Raw genomic sequence first — 18,591 nt, forward strand, 5'->3', positions numbered from 1 at the left:
TGGAATTGATTACAGTCTGGTGTGTTGAGGTACCTCTCACTACTGAAATTTTCTCACATTCTGTACAATTAAAAATGTGCTCCCTTGTGTAAATCTGGTGATGTAACAAGGGGGCCCATTTCATATAAAATGGGAGGTGCCATTCATCCAAGAAGTTTTTCCTATACTCTGTACATGTGAAAGGCCTCTCCCCTGGATGAATTCATTGGTTTCTGAAGAGGTGACCCTCAACTCTGAATTGTTTCCCACACTGAACTAGCACATGGTTTCTCCCGTGTAAATACTTGGGTGTTGTGACGGGAGATGCGCTTAATAACACATTTATATTTCGTGGATCCTGATTGAGCAGAACAGGTTGAGCAAAATAAACTGAGATTTATTCCCTTGATAGGTAAACACACGACAACTGCAGAATAAACTTAGTAATTACACTTACGGGTAGAGAAACAGAGGATAATGTCCAGAAAGGTGCCAAGCACCAGAAGATTGTCCTTTAAAATGTAGCCCATTTGCAAATTGCCAAATAAATAGCCAGTCCAATCCTTCTGTGAATGTGCAAAGTCTTTTCTGGTTCTCTGGGATTGGTCTGGATCCCCAGGGCTAACGAAATCCTGAAGCAGGGCAAGTTTCCTTGTTGCAATGTTTTTAACCCCTTGCGTTCTGGAATCGTAGCCGCTGTACTTAGGTCTTATCCGCTTCAAGAAATCAGGTAGCAACAACAGCAACACAGCAACAACAACACAGGAATGAGGGTTACAGGCCTTTTTAAGGACAAGGGCCTGTGAAGTGTTACATTAGCCTCATCCCATTGGCAAGGAATTATCTTTTTCCTATCAGAACCTGCCATGTCACATGGGCAAATCCTACAGCCAGCTCAGGTAACTCTGAGCATGCTCAGTAAGCAGCTTGGTAGCACTGCTAAGTAAAAAGGGGCTACTCATTTCTGGGGACGCAATGTCTGGAGTTTGGTCCCAGGGTGTGAAATATCCAGGATGAGTAACAGGACCTGCTACTCAGAAACATCCTGATTAAGTGACACTTCAAGAATCTGATGTCTTTCATCCCCTAGACGCATCGGCATCTCCCAACCGGGGACTCATATATGCATAACATTTGTTCCTTAATGCATTACAAAGGCAGGCAGAAACAATAGCATCCTGCCTGTACATTTTAAAACTGCAACAGAAAGGCACTTCATCAAAAATATATGTTTCCTTTATGACAAAGTTATATTTTTAATATGTGTGTTCTTGGGGGGTTACACTGAGGCTGCACCCCAAAAATCAGGGTGCTGGCTCACTCCGTTCCTAAATTAGCAGTCTTAAAAGGGGAACAGCATATAATATTAACCCCTTCATCCCCAATACGAAATAGGGGTAACCAGCCGAGCCCACTGCCTTTATTAATGCGCTGATTACCCCCCATTTTCGCCACATCTCCCCCACTCAAAGCCCAAGGTTTGCCCTGGCCACCTCCTCTGGTGGTTGGGCTGACCTGAGGGTTTTTGAAGTCATTAGGTCTTGGGGATTGTCCTGCCGGGAGAGGCCATCAGCGTTCCCATGCTCACTGCCTTTCTTGTGCTGAATGGTGAAGTCACATTCTTGCAAGGCAAGGCTCCAGCTCAAGAGCTTGGCATTCTCTCCCGTCACCCTCTGCAACCAACTTAGGGGTTTATGGTCAGTGATAACAGTGAAGTGTCTGCCATACAGAGAGGGCTGTAGCTTCTTTAGCGCCCATACTATGGCCAGACACTCCTTCTCAATAGTGGCATATGCCCCTTCTCTGGGCAGCCGCTTGTGGCCCAGAAACATCATTGGAGGTTCCTTGATCTCCTCCCCCACCTGGCTGAGCACAGCACCAATGCCAACGTCTGAGGCATCAGTCTGCTCCAGAAACTTCTTGGAATAATCTGGAGCGGCAAGGATGGGTGCAGTCTTCAAAGCCTGAAATGCTTTTTCCCAGGCTGGAGACCAGACTACCAGCACAGACTGTCGCTTCTGGGTCAAGTCAGTCAGGGGTTTAGCAATGGCACTATACTGGGGAACAAACTTCCTATAGTAGCCTGCAGTGCCTAGAAACGCCATGACCTGCTGCTTGGTTTTGGGAGTGGGCCACTGCACTACTGCCTCTACCTTAGCTGGTTCTGGCTTGAGGTGCCCTCCACCCACCCTATGCCCTAGGTATAAGACTTCAGCCATCCCTACTAAGCACTTGGTGGGTTTTAAGGCGAGACCTGTCTCCCTAATCCTGGCTAGCACCGCAGCTACATGAAGTAAGTGTGATTCCCAGGAATTACTGAACACAGCAAAATCATTCAGATAAGCCCTTGCAAACCCTTGCATACCCTCTAGCAAACGATTGACCAGGCGTTGGAAGGTAGCCGGTGCATTCTTCATCCCAAATGGCATCACTAAGAACTCATGGAGGCCACTTGGGGTGATGAAAGCCGACTTCTCCCGAGCCTCCTGGGTCAAAGGGATCAGCCATTACCCTTTACTGAGATCCCTGGTGGTCAGATACATTGCCCCCGCGAGTTCATCCAGCAACTCATCCATGCGGGGCATGGGGTAGGCATCTGAAACCGTCCCTGCATTGAGCTGCCGGTAGTCCACATAGAACCGGTTGGTCCCACCCTTCTTAGGCACTAGGACTACCGGACAAGCCCAAGGGCTCTGGGATGGTACAATTACCCCTAGGGCCAGCATCTCCTCCACCTCCCTCTCTATACTGCCCTTCACCTCTGCTGACACTCTATAAGCATGCTTATGCAGAGGTCTCCGATCCCCTGTAAGCACTGAGTGCTCAGTGATGTGTGTCCTCCATGGTTTGTCCGTGAACAGAGCCCTATACTGCTCTAGCATTGCTGCTACCTGTCCTGGATACAAACCCCAGACCTGCCTGAAGCCAACTATCCTCTCCCTGTATGTCCCCACATACCTCTGCACTCTCTCTAGTGCCCTCCTGACAAGGCGGTGGGAGGTAGCCAGAGCATTCCTCATCCTGAATGGCACCCTGACAAACTCACAGAGGCCATTCTGAAGGCTGAAGACTGACTCCCCCTTTGCCTTCCTCTCTACACTGTCTGCCACCTCTGCTGATACACCATAGATATTCTTATGCAGAGGATGCAGATCCCCTGGGAGCACAGGCTGATCTGTTCTATGTGCCCTGCCCAGCTTGTCTGAGAACAGGACCCTAGGCTGCTCTACCCTAGCCCCAGCTTCTGCCCCTGCCTGCCTACCTCCCAGGACCCCTAGCTCAACTAGGACCCCCCTAGGAAACCCTATCCTAACTAAGAGGCCTGGCACTGCCTGAGCTACTTCCTGAAACATGTTCCCCATTCCTGGTTACAGGTTCAGGAGCATCTGCACATAATCACCCGCTTTACCCTCTGGCTGGCAGGCGTCCCAGGGGTGGCCAAAGTCTGCCACTGCCCCTGCTGCCTCCGGCCAGAAGTAAGGCTGCAACAGCTGGGTTCTCATGTGAGTGACCCCCTGATGCCCCACTGGTGGACTGGGGAAGGCTACCTGCAACACTTGCTGCCTACCCTCCCTGGGTCCCACTATCCGTCTTCTACCTGTCCAGTCCCTGGCTAACCCGGTAGAACCTGGCTCCCTACTCCAGAGCCCGTGGTGCCACAGCCTGTGGTCTGACCCCCCGCTTTCTCAGGACTCGGACGCCCGCAGTCCCATACCTTCTAAGCTGGGGTCAGCTTTCACCGCATCCCTATCTGCTGTCCCTAATTCTAACCACCCACCCTTAGTCTCTAAGTCAGGGGTAACAGTCACAGGTAAAGGGAACAGTAAGTCAGTCACTGGTCGCGACTCAGTAGTCTGGCTTACCTGTCTGGTCTCCGCAGAGGCCACTGGAACCGTTGGTCCCAAATGCAGGGGGACAGAGGTTGATTCTGCTGTGATTCCTGATGACAGGCTCTTAGGAATCGCCGCAATAGCAGGCAATTCCGCAGCAACCACACAGATCACAGGCTCCAGGTTATTGCTAAGGCGCACCTCCGCAGTTTCCCTGGACAAAACCCCCACCTCCCTCATGTCATGATTGGCACCCCCATCCAAAATGATCTGGGCACCCTGTAAGGACTGCAGCCCTCCATCAGGCATGGTTCTTTGCACCCCGGTGCCCGGGAGCAAATCTTCTGGCTGCACCAGAATAACAGCAGCACACAAATCTGGCAGGCTCCCTGCTTGCTGGTCACCAAAGGTAACCCTCCGTGGGTGCCGGCTCAGGACATCAGCAGGCTGCATCTCGACTGATGCACTTGGACATCCTATGTTCACTGCTGCTGGCTCTGAGGTGACAAAAGCAGCATCTGCCTGGGACATCCCTCTTGGTTGTGGCTCCATGGCTGTGCTCTGTTCCTCTGTGTGGGCCAGCCCAATCTGGGTTACTGGCCCTGCAGCTTGTGAACGTTGCCCCTGATGGGGTCCCCCAGACCGCTCACGGTCCGGGCAATGTGGCCGGATGTGGCCCACCTTGTGGCAATGATAGCATCATCTCTCAAGCTTGAACTCCCCAGTATAGGGCGTGTCGCTGCCCACTGTATGTTTGGGAGTCCGCTGAGGTGCAGACTGGTCCCCCCTAGCCGGAATGGCTGCCTCTCTGGGGACTGCTGCGTTGCTCACCAAGGCTCTGCTGGTTACATATTCATTTGCTGGCTCTGCTGCGTCCATAGCAGTTACTCTGGGAACGTCCTGTTCCCCGCAGACAAGGTGGGAGGGAGGGGGCTTTCCAAGTGCTGTCGACAGGAGCTGGAGTCGCTGTTCATAGCTAAGCCCTTCTCCCAAGGCGGTGAGGAGTGCAATGAGTTCAGAGGTAGCAAGTCCGGTCGCCGCAGCGACTGATCCATCTGCACCTCCTGGCACCACGCCACCCTCTTCCAGGCGGTCACTGACATCCTCCCGCTGTCCTTGCAGCCCCGGAGTACTGTCTGCTGGCGGGGGTATCCTGCCCTCATATTCTTCTAAATCCTCCTCCAGCTGACTCTTGGAACGACCGTCTGTCGTGAACCCGTACCCCACACATCTCTCCACTATCTGCGCCCGGTTCCAGGTACAAAATCTTCCTGAGCGTGGACTCATGGTGCCACTGGGTTATGGGTCCAGAGACCAGTGAATTATCTCGTGCTTCTTTGGAAGTGTGTGTAAGTTGCCACTTGTCTGAGGAGCTTGCAATCTACAAGGTCCTCACTATATTACAGAACACTGCAATATAGGCTCAATCAGTATCTCACCAGCTGCCACCAGTTTTAAACGCCTGTGACGGGAGACGCGCTTAATAACACATTTATATTTCGTGGATCCTGATTGAGCAGAACAGGTTGAGCAAAATAAACTGAGATTTATTCCCTTGGTAGGCAAACACACGACAACTGCAGAATAAACTTAATAATTACACTTACGGGTAGAGAAACAGAGGATAATGTCCAGAAAGGTGCCAAGCACCAGAAGATTGTCCTTTAAAATGTAGTCCATTTGCAAATTGCCAAATAAATAGCCAGTCCAATCCTTCTGTGAATGTGCAAAGTCTTTTCTGGTTCTCTGGGATTGGATCTGGATCCCCAGGGCTAACGAAATCCTGAAGCAGGGCAAGTTTCCTTGTTGCAATGTTTTTAACCCCTTGCGTTCTGGAATCGTAGCCGCTGTACTTAGGTCTTATCCGCTTCAAGAAATCAGGTAGCAACAACAGCAACACAGCAACAACAACACAGGAATGAGGGTTACAGGCCTTTTTAAGGACAAGGGCCTGTGAAGTGTTACATTAGCCTCATCCCATTGGCAAGGAATTATCTTCCTCCTATCAGAACCTGCCATGTCACATGGGCAAATCCTACAGCCAGCTCAGGTAACTCTGAGCATGCTCAGTAAGCAGCTTGGTAGCACTGCTAAGTAAAAAGGGGCCACTCATTTCTGGGGACGCAATGTCTGGAGTTTGGTCCCAAGGTGTGAAATATCCAGGATGAGTAACAGGACCTGCTACTCAGAAACATCCTGATTGTGACACTTCAAGAATCTGATGTCTTTCATCCCCTAGACGCATCGGCATCTCCCAACCGGGGATTCATATATGCATAACATTTGTTCCTTAATGCATTACAAAGGCAGGCAGAAACAATAGCATCCTGCCTGTACATTTTAAAACTGCAACAGAAAGGCACTTCATCAAAAATATATGTTTCCTTTATGACAAGGTTATATTTTTAATATGTGTGTTCTTGGGGGGTTACACTGAGGCTGCACCCCAAAAATCAGGGTGCTGGCTCACTCCGTTCCTAAATTAGCAGTCTTAAAAGGGGAACAGCATATAATATTAACCCCTTCATCCCCAATACGAAATAGGGGTAACCAGCCAAGCCCACTGCCTTAATTAATGCGCTGATTACCCCCCATTTTCGCCACAGGTGTGACAGGCAGTCTCCCCTATTACTGAAATGTTTCTGAACAAGCATATGGTTTCCCCCCTGTGTGAATTCCCTGGTGTGTCAGGAAGTTACACTTTGTACTGAATTGTTTCCAATACTCTGAACTAAGGTTGGATAATTACAAAACAACTTCCCACCATAACATTTACACCTCATTCATAAAAGACAGAAAAACAAGGCGCACAACGCACATAGTGAAGTAAAATTTAAAATTCCAATTTACTCATAAAAGAATGTAAGTTCTGCGTACATCAATATAGTGAAAAATAAGCAGTTGGTAATTGGGTATACCACACCAGTAGATAGCTACGAACAGCACTCCTCACTCGATCGCAGGGTGCAGGGGATTAGTAGTCATCTGATGGCAAGCTGGTGGTTGCAGATGCCGTCTCCCTCTCACTCAAGACGGGGCAGGTCTCGGTCTTTACTCCCAGATGATCCTGGAGCAACGATCCGCATCGGCGTGTAGCAGCCTCCACTGGTATCCGCATGCAAGCACGTTGGTCACGTGCCGCTTCTCCTCTACGGAGCGCCCGATAGTGACGTCACAGTCTGGTCGCACTCTCCTACGAACCGCCTGCAGGGACTCACTACGTGCGGTGTAGTGAAGGATACACGCCGCCTCTTGGAAAGGAGATTACTGCGCCGAATCTTGCGGGAAACGGGGGGAACACTTGCATAGAGTGTTAGCACCAACAAGAGGGTACTGGGAAGTGAGCAATGACACCCTCCAATGCGTTTCGTAACTCGTGGTTACTTCTTCAGGGACAGTATGCAGATGGGGGGGGGGTTTCACATATATATACACCCACTAATCTTCAATTAGAGTTCATGGTGTCAAATTGCTACTCAAGGAATTAAAGGTGCAGTGACTAGCTCATTACAGAACTGCAATACAATGGTGTCAAATGAAAAAATACTTGGGGACACCCCCAAGAAGGGCTGCAGACGCATTTTATGTGATCTTCCCACAACTAAGGTCGAACCTTTTTTTGATTACAAAATCACTGTGCATTGCACTTGACTTACTGTATATCACTAATTATTAGCTGTGCACTAAATCACTTATTTGTTTACCTCATTCATAAACCTTGGCCCATTGCAGACACACTTACCAGAACGCCGTCCTACTGTCTCTGTACGTTCTTCTTACCAACCAATTAGATTGTAAGCTCTTCGGAGCAGGGACTCCTTTACCTAAATGTTACTTTTATGGCTAAAGCACTTCTTCTCTTTGAGTTATTTGTTATTTATATCAGGGGTGAGCAAACTTTTTAGGCCAAGCCTCTCTATTCATCCATGAAATTTCTCGGGCCCCTCCTGCCTGATGTAATTGTAATTTGCTCTTTGGCTTGCTGTCCCCAGTGTTATCCACACTCCTACCTACTGTAATGCACCTAGGATGTAGAGTAGTCGTGCAAGCCAAGTCAGGATTGGAGATGCGAGTTATGGGGTACTTGCCAGGTTCAGGAGGAGAGTTGCGGATCGTTGGGGTGCTTAGCCAGGTTCAGGATTGGAGATTAGCGGATCATCGGGGTACGTAGCCAGGTTCAGGATAGGAGATATCGGATCGTCGGAGTATTAGCCAAGGTCAGGACTGGAGACTGAGGAATGGTCATGCAAGCCAGATCAGGAGTGGAGAGAAGGGGAGTCCAAGACACCAGCAGGGTTCAGGCAACAAGAAGTTAACAGGCAGGCAAGGTCTCAGGAAACTAAAATGCAGCAAGGCACGGCATCAAACGAGACTATGCTCAGCAAAGGTAGAATGCAACAGGAAGGTATAAATAGGAGGACCTTCCAATAGCAAGCCAGGGCGGAACCCGGAAGTAAGAATCCAATAGGCTGCTGGTGCACACAGGTGTGCCCTATGATGCAGCCTGATCAGAAGTGGAGATGGGCCGACCTGCGCGCAACGATGTCAGGGGGCGGAGCCTAGACCGCACGTCACTCCCACGCCAGTTCTGTCCGTCATTAGAGCGAGGGCTGAGCCTGGAACGTGCGTCACTCCCATGCCGGTTCCGTCCGTCATTAGAATGGGGGAGGAGCTTGGAACGCGCGTCACTCCCACACCGTTTGTCGATCATTAGAGCGGGAGTGGGGCTTGGACCGCACGTCAGCGGGGAGGCTGGACGGGGCCGCAGGTGCAGGATCAGACCGTGCGTCACAGAGAACGAATGCGCGTCCTGGGTGTCCATCGCGGAAGGGCCAGTAAGGTGAGGAGATGGTCCACAGCCGCCAGGAAGGCGATTCCACACACCTACCAGTATTAAGCCTGTAATATAGTGCGCGTGCGGGACAGGGTAGAATTCTGGGAATGTAGGACAGGGGGGCGGGAAACGGTTTGGTTGCCTGCTCGGTTAGGGACCGGTGGTTGGGGGAGGTTGGTTATGGAGGGGCTCGTGGTATGGCACGTGGGGGTTCCGCAGCCAGTAGGCTCAGTGAGGGCCGGTGGGGGAAACTCAGTCGGTGACACAACACACGTCGCACACACACACACAACAGTACAGGGTAATACAGATACAAAAATTACAGTACAAATAAGCAGTGCTTGACAAACCAACCAAAAAATCTACTCGCCACCTAGCCCCGCCCTTAGGGATCATTGAGAAAAGCAAAGAGATAACATAAATTGCATTTATTCACATAAAGGACGTACCCAAATATGTTACACAAATTACAGGAAAAAGGCACACTTTGGAAACTGGGATAACAAAACTAATCTTTCTTAGTTGCAAACATAGGTATAGGGCAGTTAAGATATATAGGGTAATTAAGATATCCAGAGTGTGAGACAGAGAGTGTGTGGGTGAGGGAGAGAGAGAAACAGAGAGGGTGACAGAGAGAGGGGGACGGGGTGGGTGACTTACTGACACTTGGGTGCGTGGGTGGGTGACTGATACTAGGGTGGGTGACTATGACTGACTGTGGGTTGGTGTCTGTATTCATACACACACACACACACGGATCGGACACAAGGGGTGACCAATCGGAGAGGGGGGGGGCAAAATCGAAGCAGGGGGGCACGAAACTGGACCCGGGGGCAAAATCGGCAGGGGGGCGTGAAACCGGACAGTGGGGGGGGGGGGGGGCAAATCAGACCAGGGGGGGCGAAATCAGACTGGGGGAGCGGGAGATAAATCGGAGCTAAGGGAGGCATGGAGCATTACTTACCTTACTCGCTCCATGCCGGCTCCATGCAGGAAAAGGCGCCTGCTCATTGTGCAGCACAGATAGAGACCATTCCAGGTGGGGGGATTTATTTATTTATTATTCCCCCAGCAAGCACCTGTCGCCCTGTACTAACCAGTTTTGTCGAGGGTATGTCGTGCGGTCTGCCTTCCCCCCCTGTTGGAGACCCTGAACGCCCGTGTCTACCCTAAATCCTCCTGTTGGTGGCCCTGACCGCCCGTGCCCCCCCCTAGTCTTGCGCCCCCCAGTTTGCGCACCGCTGATTTATATGATTGTCACATGTACAATATTACTGCTGTGAAGCGCTATGTACATTAATGGCGCTATATAAAGACATACAATACAACAATATTAAGTAATTTTTCGTGATAACAATATTCATCAAGATATTAACATCCAATAGAAAACAAAAAATCAAGTCGTCAAAATATTTAAGGTAATTTATTGCAAAACATTTCTTATACAAACGCATTTCATTTTTAATAAAATGTGAAAAAGCAAATACATTTTAGAATATTTTAAGAATGAAACATTGTTTAATAAAAATGTTACACTAAAACTACACCCAAACTAAGGCCTTTTCTGCACTATTTACAATTGCACCCCACCCCCTTCTCTTGTACCCTAATAGGGCATGGGGAGGTGTGGGGTAATGAGCATGGGGAAAGAGGGGGGTCAAGAGGCATGGGTGAGAGATGCGGGGAAGGAGAGGAAGAATTGAGTAATGGTGGAAGAGGGGGGGGGTTAAGAAGCATGGCAGAGGGAAAGTGGTTATTAAGGGGGGGGGGGGAGGTGTGAGATTACCAGCAGGAGGATTCCTTACAGCTACAGCATATGAAAGTCATGGAGCTTCCAGACCCGCTCCCACTCCAGTCTCTACCAGACCCCCACTCTGTCCTCTCTGACACAGCCCCCATCCCCACGCCTCTCTGCCAGACCCAACCCCACTCTGCAGCCGCAGATAGGAATGCCATGGTAATAAGGAATGGAAAGTATTGAATTACCGCCCATTTTTATTACTGCAGTATTACTATGCTACTGGTATATTGCCCAATCCTCCTCTGAACAATCAAATGTTTTATCTCATGTATTAATCCACTCGTGTATGGAGCTTTCCCCACACTATGTACATGCACATGGTTTCTCCAGTGTATGAATCCTGTGGTGTGTGAGGAGGTGGGTCTTTTGAGAAAAGCTTTCCCCACAATCTTTTCAGGTGAATGGTTTCTCACCTGTATGAAACCTCTGGTGTGAGAGAAGGCTGCCCTTTCTACAAAATTGTTTCTCACACGCTGTACATGTGAATGGTTTCTCCCCTGTATGACTCAACACATGTCGCAGGAGGCCCTCCTTCCAAGAAAAGCTTTTACTACACTCTGTACATGTGAATGGCTTCTCTCCTGTATGAAACCTCTGGTGCCTGAGGAGGCTGCTCTTTTTACAGAATTTTTTCCCACACTCTGTACATGTGAATGGTTTCTCCCCTGTATGACTCAACACATGTTGGAGGAGGGCCTCCTTCTGAAAAAAGCTTTTACTACACTCTGTACATTTGAATGGTTTCTCTCCTGTATGAATCCTCTGGTGCGTGAGGAGGCTGCTCTGAGCACAGAATCGTTTCCCACATTCTGTACATGTGACTTGTTTCTCCCCTGTATGAAGCCTCTGGTGCATAAGGAGGTGGTTCTTAGTACTGAATTGTTTCCCACACTCTGTACATGTGAACGGTTTTTCTCCTGTATGAATTCTCTGGTGCACGAGGAGTTGGGTCTTAGTACGGAATTGTTTCCTACACTCTGCACATGTGAATGGTTTCTCCCCTGTATGAGACCTCTGGTGCACGAGGAGGTGTCTCTTAGTACTGAATTGTTTCCCACACTCTGTACATGTGAAGGGTTTCTCTCCTAAATGAATAATCCTCTGGTGACTGACGAGGCTGCTCTTCATACCAAATTGTTTCTCACAGTATGTACATGTGAATGGTTTCTCTCCTGTATGAATCCTCTGGTGCCTGCAGAGGGTACCCTTAGCAGTGAATTTTTTCCCACACTCTGTACATGTGAATGGTTTCTCCCCTGTATGAATCAACACATGTTGGAGGAGGCCCTCCTTCTGAGAAAAGCTTTTATTACACTCTGTACATGTGAATGGTTTCTCCCCTGCATGAATCCGCTCATGTTTGACGAGGCCCCCCTTCCGAGTAAAGCTTTTACTACACTCTGTACATGTGAATGGTTTCTCCCCTGTATGAATCCTCTGGTGATTGAGAAGGGTCCACTTAGTACTTAACTGTTTCCCACACACTGTACAAGTAAAAGGAGTCACTGCTGGCTGAATCATCTGCTGTGAAAGAAGTTTCCCCTTCAGTGAGAAACTGCTCCCACCATCTGTACATGTAAAGGTTTGCTTTCTAGCGGGGACACAAATGTGTGTGAGCAGGTCCCTGTCCAGTGAGAAGCTTTTGCCACACTGGCAACAGAGAAAAGGCTGAGCACTGCGGCTTTTTCTTAAATCTCTCTCATTTCTTTTGCTGGACCCATATTTAGAGTCTGTTTCCGCTGTGTACTTTACAAGGTCTGTAAATTCACCCTGATGTGGCACTGGTTCCGTGTACATGTCCAAAATGTGGCAGAAATCATTGTTTTTTGGCACTTCTGGGCTGCGAGGAGTCAGACAGCTTCTGGATGTATCAGAGCTCAAGTTCTGTTCCTCATTCAGGCCATTCTCTAACAGAAGTAAACAAAAAAACACTGAAAATATTTTGTTCTATCTGTAAATCAAATTACTGAAAGCAAATTATAAATCCAAAATACTGAAGAATGTACTTTACCAATACTTTATTTTGTTAACTTTCTCTTTACCAGGGTTTTAAAATTGTGGCTCATGGACATCCAGTGGCCCCTAATTTGGTGGTGGTCCCTGAAGACATGAAATTTATTTATAGCAGCTTCCACAGTGAAATAATTTTGATACATATATAACTTGTATTCATTACTGCATTCATTTTTTAAGGGTACATGTACTATCTTTCAAATGATTATTAATATTGAAAATGTCCATGAGATGTAAAGTTAGACCAGGAGTGCCTTATCTTCCTAGTGCGTTAATATCAACTACACAATAAAATAACCATTTAAAAAAAACAAAAATAATAATATAAACTAAATCATACAGGGAATTGCCCATGTATGTCTTTATATAATGCCACAGTGAACTCAGCGCTTTACAGCAGAAACAATACAGTACAGGGAATCTCCCTTTATTCCATTCAGATTGTAATCTCTGTAGGTCAGGGATTCTTTAGTCCTCATTGTTTAACCTCCAGTTTAATGCACTTTTGAAACTTTGTATATTAACTCCCTGTATTGTCTTGCTAATTCTGTAAAGTACTCATACATTGTACAAGTACAAGATACATTGGTGAGGCTATGCAAAAAAAATACATACATACACTGGCGACACACTTTATTCGAGCTCGGCTAGTCCCACGAATTCGGGTATACCCGGGTGTATTGAGGTTTGTGACTGTTTTCTGCCCGAGTGCATTGAGTTATTTTCCAGGCAGGGATTGAAGCATTTTATTCCTGCTGGCTGCAATACTGCACAGTATATATATATATATACTGCATTACAATTCATGAATTTATGCCATCTGGTAGACACGCGAAGCATTGCAGCCTATTAAATCCTAATCATTATCATTTAACAGATCAGCCGCCCATCAGCCAGGCATGAACCCAGGCTGGGAAGGCAAATGCAACGGGGCTTGTCAGAGGTGAGGAGCGGCGCATTCCAGGTATCTGCCAGGTACATACCGGGTATTTGCTCGAATAAAGTGTGTCGGTGCAGTACACACACCTGTGTATGCGGAGCTGGAAGACACCATACAGGAGATTTACATGAAGGGGCTGGAAGGTGAATTCTAGCACTGCAAGGTTTCTCATGGTACAAGACTGCTTAGTATATACAGTATGGCACAATCTTCTCTACAATGAGTGAGCAATTACAGGGATCATTTGGGGTTAAATCTGGAGAAAAGGGATTAATCTAAGATGTGTGCTTTTTGAGGCCAATAATAAGCATTTGAATAATTTCTGAACAATGTTAAAAAAAAATTTGCATCCACCAATATGGTTATCGGCACCAACAAGGGTCAAAGGTTTAAAAAAGACAAACCAAAAAAAACCCTAGAATTTACAACAGGACGGGGTTATTTCACTATTTCAGACAGATAGGTTTTTCCCTGAACCAGGTGCACCGGTACTAAACGAAAGTATTATACGGCTGTTTATTTGCATTATATAGGTGTGCAGAACTACATCTTTTATCTGAAATAATGCAGGCAGAACACAGGAAAAGCTGCTGCACAGTTTTTTCAGCCTCATGGAAGAAAAATGGCAGCGGACAAGCTCCTCTGCTTGATTAAGATCTACACGCATGGGGCTGGATTGCTGAATTCTGGGAAAGCTGGTTCCAGATAACAACAGAGTCTTGATATTGAAAATAATAAAATCCAGGTATGTCTACGACATCCAGAAAAGACCATTAAGTCATTTCGCTACTTTACCAAAACCCAGGCTCTGAGGAGGAATATCAGGCCACGAAATAAAACATATACCCCCCTCACATTTCTGGTAAAGAAAGCTTCCGACCCGAACCCGTCTGATGTCGATCTCAGAATCAGGTAAAATGCAAAAGGAAGATATGGGAAATAGACTCGGTGCTTGGGGTAATATCACTTAGGACAGAAAACCTTACAGGGTGAAGGAAAAAAGGAGCCCTATTGTAGCTCTCCTAGTACTAAAGTAATGGTGAATGTTTTAAAATGTAACTTTTAATAATAAAATAATGTAGGACAAAACACACACAGACAATAACTGACATACAAACACTATGGTGCAAAGAGATACGTGCTTGTATGGTCCCCTAAAATAAGGTGGACACATCCCTGTTATCATGGAGCAAATAATTAAATCCAAATGGTTGTTAGTAGTAGGGAGGCATACAATATGTCAAACTTTTTTTGACGGGTGCCAAATCCCCTTTTGCCCTAAGCCATGCCCCCTTTGACCCAAACCCCGCCCATGTGTCCCGCCCCTTCCGTATCCAGTCCCTCCCCTTCCGAATCTGGCTCCGCCCCCTGCGACAATTTTTTGAGGCTGAAGCCCCCTGCACAAAAAAAAAACGTGGTTGACGCCCCATACGCCACAAAACAGTGGTTGACGCCCCCTGCGCCAATTTTAATTTTTCATTATGTGTATTTTTTTATTTTTTTTGTGATTGGTGCATACTGTTGACGTAGATTGGAGGGGGGCGTATACATATGCGGGGCATGTCCGGGCATGTTTATAGGCGTGCGGGGCATGTCCGGGCATGTTTATAGGCGTTTGGGACATGTCCGAACATGTTTTTTTTTTCATACGGGCAAGTCTGGGCAGGTTTATTCTGAGATGAAGGGGGGGGGGGGGAGAGTGATGTGTGGCACTGTGATTGGGAGGGAACGGAGCTTAACGGGGGGGGAGGGGAAATGGAGCAGGGAATGGAAGCGGAGACAGAGAGGGAGCGGGAAAAGTCAATCCCGGGCAACGCCGGGTATATCAGCTGGTGTTAATATAAAGCCTTTTTTCCCCACACAAATTCAACATTATTAATGGGAGTTATTTTTTGAAATAAACCACTAGAGTGCGCTGTCTATTAACAGAGTTGCAACTTCCCCTGTGTATATTTGAACCAGTCTTTTTTTTTTTTTTTTCACAAATTTTTTTATTAGGCATTTATACAATGTACATACATTTAAACATAACTTTAGCCTAATACAAGATTTTTCCTTTTTACACACCAACAGTCTCGCCGTGGCTCCGATCCTATTAACAGACCAGGGTGGGCAGGCGAGGGAGAGATAGAGAGAAAGAGGGTAGGGGGAGAAACAGAAGAAGGGGGGGAGGGGCTGGGGGGTGCCTTCCCTCAACTAGTCAACCAAACATACTCTATCTAGTTTCTTTTTACAAGATCTTTATTTCCCTTCTGGTAATAGATGGGATCTTCTATGCTATGAGTTAGATCAGCCATGCTTCCCAAATTTTATAAAAGGACCATGTGGATCTCTTCAAGAAGGCTGTGAGATTTTCCATGAGCATTACTTCGTGAATCCTTCTTTTCACTGTTTGCTTGGGGGCGGGGGGGGGTTCTTCCACGAGGCGGCCACCGCACATCTGGCCGCTGTAAGAATGAAGGAGATTAATTTTCTTGTTGGGCGGTCAGCAATCTCTATTGGCCTGGCCAACAAGTAGGTTAACTGTTCAACGGGTATAGTGAGGCCTGTGATCTCTTTTATTATATTTTGTATAGTTGACCAATATTTCTGAATCTCCGGACATGACCACCATATATGGGCCATGTCCCCCTTTTGCCCGCAACCTCTCCAGCATAGATTGGAGGCCAGAGGATAGATTTGTCTTAATCTGACTGGGGTAAAATACCAGTGGAATAGTATTTTGTATATATTTTCTTTAGTCGTGGTACATATGGAAGTTCCTGAGGCAGCCTCCCATATACTTTCCCAGTCCTCTCTTTCTATGGTTATACTTAATTCCGCCTCCCACTTATGCATATAGTCATGGGTAAGGGGATCTATTGCCGTCTCCATTTCAGCATAAATCTGCGTTATAAGGCCTTTCTGGTGTGCAGTATTCTGGCACAGCCTTTCAAACTTAGTGAGAGTGGGAAACTCCAATGTGGAGGATAATGATTGTAAAAAATGTCAAATCTGGAGATATTGGAACGCGTTTAGTTCTGGAAATTCATATTTGCTTTTTAGTCTTTGGTAGCTCAGGAATTGCCCAAAGCTCAGCAGGTCAGCGATTACTCTGATGTTTTTCGATTTAAATTGGTCGAATTGTCTGGGCTCACAGCCGGGAGGGAATTTAGGATTTTTGAAGATTGGGATAAGTTGAGAGTTGGTGGCTGCGAGTTTAAATTTGAATTTAGCTTCTCGTCCAGATCTCCCATGTGTGCCTCATTGACCCAAGGCTAAATTTACTATTTAACGTGTCTCCCTTATTCAGGGACCAAAGACAAACTGGCAGAGAAGGCGTGCCGGCATATTGTGATTCTATATCTAACCAGCAATATTGATCTGGTTCAGCATTCCATACTACTACCTGTCTAAGTTGGGTGGCCTGGTAGTATCTTAGTATGTCGGGGACTCCAAGGCCTCCTCTCCCCCTTGACGTGAGCAGAACTGACCTAGCGGTTCTGTTTTTTTTTACCTTGCCAAATAAAGTGGAATATTTGCTTTTGTATATTTTTCAATTCTGAGCCAGGGATGTGGACGGGAGGGTCTGGAAATAGTATAGCAAGCGGGGGAGTGTGTTCATTTTAACCGAGATCATTCTCCCGATCCATGAAATTTGGTAGCCGTTGCTTTTAATGTTGGAGTACAGTAATTAGACTAACAGTGGTCTACCAGATAAGTACTGTTGATAGGTCAAAATAAGCCTATCGTGACTGGAAAAGGCTAAGAAAATAATAAAGTTTTATTCATTCAAATATTTAAGTTAAAAACACATACAGGCATACCCCGCATTAACATACGCAATGGGACCGGAGCATGTATGTAAAGCGAAAATGTACTTAAAGTGAAGCACTCCCTTTTCCACTTATCGATGCATGTACTGTACTGCAATCGTCATATACGTGCATAACTGATGTAAATAACGCATTTGTAACAGACTCTATTGTCTCCCCGCTTGCGCACAGCTTTGGTACAGGTAGGGAGCCGGTATTGCTGTTCAGGACGTGCTGACAGGCGCATGCGCGAGCTGCCGTTTGTCTATTGGGCGATATGTCCTTACTCGCGAGTGTACTTAAAGTGAGTGTACTTAAAGTGGGGTATGCCTGTATATCACATTCAAACATTAAAATAACCCCATTGTGAAGTGGTAAGATAAGCAATATATCAATAAGTATCCTGATGATATATCAAATTAATTGCTATCCACAAGCGTCTAATTTCAAACTATAAATATTTCTAGACAAGCAGGTAAGTGTCCCTTTAAGCCTATAAACAAGGAATCTCAATGGGTGCAGTTTCAGGCAAGAGAGTATCAGAAATGTAAGTATCAAATTACTGTTACCAAAAGGTATAATCCAGCTCTGTAGTGGTATAAAATCTATCACACAACATAGTATAGTTCAGCTTGTAGTTCTGAAAATTTCAGTATTCCCACCGTGGAAAAGGGAAAAGCAAATGGAAATGTACTTTTAAAAGCTCCGCTGTATTACAAAACAAAGGAAAAATATAGTGTATTCTATTCTCTTAATATATCACTAGTATTGCATGATATATACAATGTAGCCATCCAAGGAAGCACATAACCACAGCGGGCAAAGAATACAAAACACAAAGATTTCGGTCGCTGATACAAGCCTGGCTGGAAAAGTCTCTCTTTGCTGTCTCTGTAAACAGACGCTGCCACTTCTGATGACGTCGCCTATGACGTCATCACGTCCCGACTATCGTTTCGCATGGGCTAACACGCTTCTTCAAGGGGAGGAGTATATTTCCTAGCTTTGCCGGATATTATTTATAGGAGAAAGTCCCGCCCACTATGAGTCATGGGGGCGTGGTTTATGTCCGAGATCCAATCGGGTCATAATAAACAAAGGTATGCTTCGCTATCGTGTTGTGGTGGGAGTTGCTGACAATTGTACTGTTAGAGAGGTGTACTCTTATATACATTAATGAAATAACGGTCTCTATGGCATCCTTTTTGATAGGAATAAGGAAGGAAAGGGAACTTTCCACAAAGGTAAGTAAGTATAATACATAGTGATGTCATAATTGTACCGGAATTTGGGAGGGGATACTCAGGAGTATATCTCTTAGAGTGTATAAATAAATAAGTGCTATTTATGTTTCCTCAGTGATGTATACCCACCAGTGGACGAAGCAGGTCAGTAGGTGA

The 18,591-nt window shown here is 46.6% G+C and overlaps 1 protein-coding gene across 2 annotated transcripts in view; it reads right to left on the minus strand.

Annotated features, from left to right (window-relative positions):
* The window catches only part of LOC142488006 (uncharacterized), a 63,284-nt gene that overhangs the window by 22,860 nt on the left and 21,833 nt on the right, over positions 1–18,591 (minus strand). The window contains exon 6 of one of the 2 annotated variants that reach the window (XM_075588313.1): positions 10,165–12,351. The exons of the other annotated variant lie outside the window; for it this stretch is intronic. Coding sequence (XP_075444428.1) covers positions 10,838–12,351 — 1,514 coding nt within the window. The 3' untranslated portion in view covers positions 10,165–10,837. Of the gene's footprint in view, positions 1–10,164; positions 12,352–18,591 lie in introns of those variants that run through there. 2 annotated transcript variants of the gene reach the window in all.

This window comes from Ascaphus truei, chromosome 2 (genome assembly GCF_040206685.1).
Source record: "Ascaphus truei isolate aAscTru1 chromosome 2, aAscTru1.hap1, whole genome shotgun sequence".
NCBI classification, from domain to species: Eukaryota; Metazoa; Chordata; class Amphibia; order Anura; family Ascaphidae; genus Ascaphus; species Ascaphus truei.